This window comes from Brassica napus, chromosome C3 (genome assembly GCF_020379485.1).
Source record: "Brassica napus cultivar Da-Ae chromosome C3, Da-Ae, whole genome shotgun sequence".
Classification (NCBI taxonomy): domain Eukaryota; kingdom Viridiplantae; phylum Streptophyta; class Magnoliopsida; order Brassicales; family Brassicaceae; genus Brassica; species Brassica napus.
The window spans coordinates 32,090,374-32,098,101 of NC_063446.1; the positions used below are offsets into that span (position 1 = coordinate 32,090,374).

At 37.4% G+C, this 7,728-nt stretch overlaps 1 protein-coding gene across 5 annotated transcripts; it reads right to left on the minus strand.

The window, feature by feature from the left end:
- Positions 1 to 1,126: 1,126 nt before the first annotated feature.
- Positions 1,127 to 7,072, minus strand: LOC106389070 (G-type lectin S-receptor-like serine/threonine-protein kinase CES101). Of its 5 annotated transcripts, none has more exons than XM_048753259.1 (8): positions 6,728 to 7,072; positions 6,499 to 6,634; positions 3,044 to 5,053; positions 2,806 to 2,952; positions 2,280 to 2,720; positions 1,960 to 2,197; positions 1,714 to 1,867; positions 1,127 to 1,632 (listed from the first exon to the last, which is right to left on the minus strand). In XM_048753259.1, exons 3-8 carry the CDS (start codon positions 4,587 to 4,589, stop codon positions 1,312 to 1,314), a joined length of 2,847 nt encoding a protein of 948 aa, XP_048609216.1. In that variant the 5' UTR covers positions 4,590 to 5,053; positions 6,499 to 6,634; positions 6,728 to 7,072; the 3' UTR covers positions 1,127 to 1,311. The 5 variants fall into 5 exon arrangements, with proteins under 5 accessions (XP_048609216.1, XP_048609217.1, XP_022555203.1 ...); XM_048753260.1 differs by lacking the exons at positions 6,499 to 6,634; positions 6,728 to 7,072 and adding an exon at positions 5,118 to 5,472 and having other exon boundaries at positions 3,044 to 4,546; positions 4,887 to 5,053; XM_022699482.2 differs by lacking the exons at positions 6,499 to 6,634; positions 6,728 to 7,072 and adding an exon at positions 5,118 to 5,492 and having other exon boundaries at positions 2,851 to 2,952.
- Between the last annotated feature and the right edge of the window lie 656 nt (positions 7,073 to 7,728).

Genomic DNA, 7,728 nt, shown 5'->3' on the forward strand with positions numbered 1-7,728 from the left:
TAGGATTGAACATATTCTATCAAGAGATTTAGTTAAACTAAGAAATTTTTGATAAATTATGTATGAAGTATATGTCTTCCGGTGAATTTGGTCCTCTTTACTATCAAAGTAATTAGTTTTGACAAATGCAACATCAATAAAACTTTATATCTTGCTAAAATCTTTGGTATCAAATAATAATGTAGGTGACATTCACTTTATGTCTATTACGTAAAAAATATTCTTAATTAACAAAGTTTGGTGGTGTCTCCATTACTCGGTGAATATATCCTCAGTAGATCATCTTCTCCAATCAAATCACTTGATGGACTTTATTGGTAGATCATCTTTCCCCATCAAATTCTTTTATGAGCTGTGATAGCATCATCTTCACCGATATCATCTTCTCCAAACTGCATGAACATGTATGTGTACTTATAACATTATGCCTGATATTGTAACTCAGTATTTATCGCAATAAGTAACTTGTAACCAATTCACATAATAACCAAACACAATTTTGTAATTTAACTTTGTTAACCCGTTAGGCTTGTCAACTTTCTCGTCGTTAAGACGCCTAACTACTCTGTTTCTTAGTCATCTAATTTGTTCTTCCTATTGTCTTGTATAATGCATGTTAGCTTCCTATTGTCTTGTATAATGCATCTAACATGTACATGCATGCAGCAGGTGAACAATTAGAATATATATTATTCAGCAATGATGTAAATAACTGGATACTTGATTGATTGTCAGGCTAAATGTTAAATATGACAGTTTAATTTATCTTTTTATTATTATTATATTATACCTACCACCTAATCACAATTTTCTTTAGGGTCAATTTTCCAAATGATCAACTTTGCAATAAGTATTAAAAATATAGCACCACTATTCAAGTGGATAGAATTTAGGGGTTATTTGTTCTGGTTTTATCTTTAACATTGCATCTCTTAACATTTGTCTTCAACCATTTTATCAAATGAAGTAAGATGTGTTTGTGATTGGTTTCACACACATTTTTATCTCTCACCACTATAGAACCGAAACTCTGCGTGGTTGTGGTTCCATATCAAGAACTTGGTCCAAAACACAACATTGGGCTCAATCTTGGTCGTGATCCAAATCTCCATCTCTTCAAACCATATGACAGTCATCAAAAACCCTCCCCATGAAGAGAGTTTATAGTTTGAACATCTTTCGTTTGGTTAAAAAACCAAAAAGCTCAATACAATTTTTTACCGTTGTGCATAGAAAAGATGCAAGCTAAGCTTACAAACATTAACTGAGATTAAATAAATTATTACAACACCAATGATGGTAACTCTAGTTTCACCTTGCTTCCATCACCGTGATGGAAACTCTGTTTACTGATGCATTTTCCGACTCCGGTTGCCCAACCTCTGTATCTGGCGAGCTTCTCCGGGGACCATCATAGAAAGCTGGCTCTTTAGGCAAAGAAAGAGCATTGTTTCCGTCGCCGTATATCATGGACACAACATCTAACATACTTGGTCTGTCTTCTGGCTTTTCTTGTACACACAAGAGAGCAACTTGAAAGCATCTCAACACTTGAGGGTTCTCAAGTGCAGAATCTCCCAAAGAAGGATCTATCACCTCGCCAACTCGGTTCTCTTTAAACAGATTCCACACCTGAAAACAGAGTTTAAACAATCCAAAGACTAAGTAAACACGTCAAATGCTAACAAATGAAAGAAGAGATTTGGCTTTTACATGAACTATGAGATTGAGAGGTCCTTCTGAGTCACGGTGGAAGCTATTGTTCTTCCTTCCACAAATGATTTCAAGCATCAGAACCCCGAAGCTGAACACATCTGACTTAGCCGAGAATAGTCCTTCTCTGAAGTACTCAGGACACATATAGCCACTGTACATATATCAAACACAAGAAATTATTATCAAAACCTGATCAAAGGAACCCTCTCTTTGTTTCTTCTGGTCACTCTTGAGAGAACTTACAATGTTCCAGCAACTCTTCTAGTGTTGGCTTTGGATTCTTGGGCTCCAAATATCCGAGCCATCCCAAAATCCGATATCTTCGGATTCATATCCTCATCCAGCAAAATGTTACTGGCTTTGATGTCTCTGTGTATTACTTTCAATCTCGAGTACTTGTGAAGGTACAAAAGCCCTTGAATGATCCCTTCCATGATCCTGAACCGCAGCCTCCAATCTAAAACATTTTTCCTCAATGGATCTGCACAAAATAGATTTGGCATTTCAGAAATCAGTTTCTTCCAAACATAGATTCTTGGAATTTTTTAAAAAAGAAAGCTCACCAAAGAGGAAGTAATCAAGGCCCTTGTTGGGCATGTATTCATAAATCAACATTTTCTCATCCTTCTCAATGCAACATCCTAGCAACTGAACGAGATTCGTGTGTTGAAGTTTTGCAATAAGCATGGCCTCGTTCTTGAACTCCACCAGTCCTTGCCCTGATGCCATTGATAGTCTCTTGATCGCCACTTCTTCCCCACTTATCAACATCCCCTTATACACCGGACCAAAACCTCCTTCACCGAGCAAGTTCTCATCAGAGAAGTAATCTGTTGCCAAGGCTACACTCTCAAAGCTAAAAATATTAAGTTCATTATTATTCTTCCTTGCACTTCTCCTGTGCCTGCCTCTCCTATCAATTCCCAGTTCACGCAGTAACAATTCGCGATCTACTGCTGAACCATACCTCAGTGTTAGAAGCCTCCTCCCAATGAAACCATTCACTATAATAATATAACAAACATTATTCTTAATTTTCCATAACGACAATTAACCTTATACAAAAAAAATTATTCAGTAGAGGCATACTTGGTTGAATGATTTTCCTCCATAGATAGCTAAACGCCGCCTTACTTGGTTGAATGATTTTCTCCCGTGAAAAGTAAAAAGCGGCCTTGCTTAGTTGAATGATTTTCCCACGTAAAAAGTAGAATGTTTTGCGGAATATATTAGTTACTGGAATTCATCACACACAGAACAAAAGAAGTGAACTTGTTAGTAAGAACACCATAGAGAAGAATGTGATTCTGATAACACTTTGTTTTACCTTTTACTTTATACTTATAGATGATGAAGCCAATCACAAGTATGGTTAGAAAGAGCGATGCTCCAACAATTAGCCAAACTACTGGATTTCCATTGTCTCTGTCTCCCCCAAAGCCCGGATAATTATTTCCCGAATCACTTTCCATACATGTCGGACCTTGTTCACGAATATATATACTTCTGGAAGTAGGAGAAGAAGACGACCTGTTGTTGGTAGGATCAGTATACCACAGCTTGCAGGGATCAGTCCATATCTCGCAGCCCGTACCATCCACATTGGTTGAGGCATAGGCAACACAAGAACAGTTCTGCAGACATATAACATGGCAATCAGCTGAACTAAGTCTTCCACCAGTCTCATTAAGCACAGATCCACTGCCTAGTAAAGCTGGTCCTGCCTTTTTGAAATAGGTAGAGCGAAAGGGATTGCAGTTCAGGAACCCATGTGCCATATCAGGAACTGTGCATCCAGCCTGCAAACAATCCCTGGATTTGTTCCCATAACAATCGCTGGAATTTTTTTCATACCAACCTCTGGATTTTCCCCCATACTGATCACTGTACTCTCTCTCATACTGATCCGTATACCCATCTCTGATCTCTTTCTCATACCAATCCCTGTACTCTTTCTCATACCGACCGCTGTAATCTTGCCTATACCGATCCCTGGAACTGACCTCTTTAGTCAAAGTGAAAGGAGAGCAACGGACATGTGCTAGCTCTCTGTCAAGCCTGTTTATACGCAAAAAACCATGTTGGTCTATCGTTATGGTGGGAAACACTGTTTCAGGATAGCGGCGATCAACTGAAAACATGAAGTTGCGTTCACTCTCTGTTGAGTTAAAAGAGAAGACCGATTCGTAGTTGTTGAATGCCTCCAAGGAGAAACGACCTTTGAACCAGAGGCCGCTTGCCCAATACCTTTTTCCACGCCACAAGATGGTCAATAAGTTTGATATATTGGCATCCATCCCAAATACAAAAGATCCAGAAGCTGGTAAAGTATCACTTAGCCCTGATCTCAGCTCCCATCTCTTCTTGGTCTTGACGTTGAAACCGAGTTTCATCCCAGGGAGAAGAGTATCAGTCGGATAATCAAAGCTCTGCCACAGAACCCTCGTGGATCCACCAGGACCCATCTCCGTGAGCTGGAGATTTCCGGAATCCAACAGCTTGAGGGTAGTGTTTCCAGTGCTTTCAGTAGAACTCAGGTTAAGCAGTAGGCTTGATGCTCCTCCTCTTAAAATCTTCAGTCTGCCAAGAGAGTCAATCATGAGGCTTCCAGGGCGTCTAGGAATCGGATTGTCACGGTTAGCTATCCAGACGGGTCTGTCCTGGACATCATTCAGATACAAATTGTTGTACCAAACACCAAGATACAATTTTCTGGAGTTCTTGAAGTTGAAGAACTTGAGCTTGAAGATATTGAAAGCTGAAACCAGCTCTTGCCCATCTTTCAAGAACTGCCCCTGAAGCAGAGTATCCGTCTGACAGCATGATTCTCCTAACAAGAGAGATAATGTTAAAAAAGCGAGGATGGTGCACATAGTTTCAAGAGCATGAAACTTGCAAAGTGGAAAAATTTAGCAATGGATATCATCTCACAAGTGGTTCTGAAGATGCAATGTAAATTAATAATACAGGTCAAAGTCTAGATAATAATCAAGAGTCCAAGTCTACGCTAGTGGGAGCCAAATTTGAATTCTTTGCAATGAAGACGGTAGCATGACGGTCATAAGTGATAACTACCAAGTTTGTGGTTGACTCTTCTTACATGCTAAAATTACAACAAAGAAAAATAAAATGACCTGAGTACTATAAGCAGCTGCAACAACGGTACATACAGAGTGAGTATCGATACTCTTGCTCGAGCAAAACCCATTGAACTAGAGCAACTTGGTTTGCAAAAGTTTCCTTTTTTTTTACCCTGTCTTAAGTTAACAGTGTTAAAAAATGCTTAAAATTTGCATTCTCCATAGCTTTCTGGGGATGAGTAACACCGCAAGTAAGTCTGCAACAGAGAACATCAAAGTCAGTAGAGGATACTTTGGAGGAAAGAGTATCTGAAAACTCACTCAGACATTTTATCGAACACCTTATGTCTACTCCGAGAATACAGTGGCTGAACTATAGTTCAAGTGTAAGGAAATAATTTTATACTAAAATTTTTGAAAAACGTTTTGAACAAAGTTACAGGGAAGACGAAGTGCATCATTCCTGATGAGGGAAGTGAAGAGAAAGGTTTACGACAGAATCAGCTGATGTCGTTTTGATTGTTTATGTCATTGCTTCGTGAAACTGTGTCGTTTGATGAAGTCTCAGAGGGTTTAGCCTTAATAAATTCCGAGTAAAATATGGCTATATGCATATGCTTATGGGAAAGTGAACTTCACAACGTTTTTACATGGACATTTGGATGTCCAGTCGGATTCGAGTTAGGTTTAATCGGATTTCAATTCTTTTGGAGGTATGAAATTTATTCTCGTTAGGATATTTGTAAATTTTGGTTCGGATTCGGTTTGAAATTTTTCAGGTTTGATATAGATATACGAGTACATCACAAACTTGGTTAAATCCTTTTAAATTTAGAGGTTCTAAATATTTGTTTAATTTCAAAAATACACAATTTTAGTTTACAAACTTGATAAGTTTTAAATAATTTGCATTACAAAGATTTTTTTTTTTTGTTGAATTTTTAAATTGATTAACAACAAAGAGAAAAATTACAGGCAACTTTAGTTTTTGCTTTCAAAGGAAACACAATTCATTACAAAGATTTGACGACATGATTAAAAAAAAGTGGAAACTTAACTAAGTTAAAATTAACAACTATCAGTTCTATATACGTAGAAAATATTATTTAAATTTTTAAAATAAAATAACATTCTTTAAAGATAAGAAGAAAACTTTTTAAAAAATATTTTATAATATTTTTAATTTTCTTGAAAAAGCATAAGCATGCAAATACAACAATGATTCAAATGATATCAACGCGATTCTAATAAGTTTCATAGGCTTACAACTTAAAACCAAAGTCATTTATATATTACCTAAGTCTCTTACATATTTTTAATGTAGGATCTTCCCTCCAACATATTTTCTCGAGATAATGATGTGTATAACAATTAATCTCGCAGGATATATCATACCCATTCGAAACAATGCTTTTATTTTTCTAGCAATTTTGAAGGAATTGAACCTTTTTTGGGCCATCAATTCGTAGAATGATTGGCCACTGTCCGGGCCGGATTAGTGGACGAAGGTATGGGTCCGCTCTGATACCATAACAAATTTTCTAGACTTTCAACTTAAAACTAATTGAATGAATGGCACAAGTCCCTTGTATATCAAGTCCTTTACATATTTCTAATGCGAGATCTTACCCACAAACGAGTTATTTCGCTTCTCCTGACCCAACACGAAAAGAGGATACACATACAGAGCAGAGTCTCTTACCATAACTTCAGATGTGACACTCGTCGTTGCTGCTGGCTCCGGATTATCTCCCCTTTCTCTTCACCGGCGCATCCGCAGCTTCCATTAAATTCCAAACTTACCAAGAGAGACGGTTTGAGACCTCCATCACCTCAACCTGAGATCCAACAATACGGCCCGAGAAACTCGTATCATCCAAACTAGAATAAGCTCTTTATACCTACAAAAAATATTAGAGAAGCAGCATTACCTAAGTGATCAAATGACCACCAGCGACACTGGGATATGATATGATTATTTAAGAAGTGCCACCGAGGAAAAGCTGAAGCCCGTAGACCACCTAAAGCCACCAATCTCCTCGCCACTTGTCGCTTCCGAAAACCCGAAATACGGTTAACTTCACATCGTCGTAAGGTCGTCCAGTGACAACAAAACACTCAACTGCAATTGAAACCAAGAGCAAAAACCATTGAAACTTGTCGGCACTGCTTCAATGGGGATCTGGAGTCAAGGCCGGGTCTTCACTGGATATGGGGTTATTTGGAAACTAGTTCACTGGATATGGTGTTATTTGGAAGCTATTGTTATTTTATGTATTGTTCCTGATTAGAACCAGATATAGCTTCTCTTTTATTTCTTAACTTAGATCACTCATCGTTCACTACAAAAAAACATATTTTTTACTAAGGCAGTATTCGTCGTAAACGGGGTGTTACGACGAATTAACGTCGAAAGACGTTTCGTTGTTAAACGTCCGTCGTAACGGAGGTTTCGTCGTAAACGACTCGTTACATTTACGACGAAATATATTCCTCGTAAAGCGCAGGGAAAGGATTCGTCGTAAACGCCACGTAAGACTTCGTCGTAAAGCCCACGTAATTGTTTCGATGTAAAGCACACGTAAATACTTTCGTTGTAAATCACTCGTAAACATTTCGATGTAAAATCCTCGTAAATATTTCGATGTTAATCACTCGTAAACATTCGATGTAAACTTCATGTAATGTTTACGAGGAGTTTACATCGTTTCTTATTATATTATTATTAATTAGTATATAATAGATTTTAATTTACATTTAATATTCAGAATTTAAAATAATTTAAATTTTAAAACAAAATATGAAATTGGAAAACATATTTTTAAAAAGTCATACAATAATATTTAAATTCATAATACAAACAGAAAAAAAAACTACATATTGTCGAAGTAGTTGGTGGGGTTGCTCGGCTGTTGACGGGTTGGATCGGACT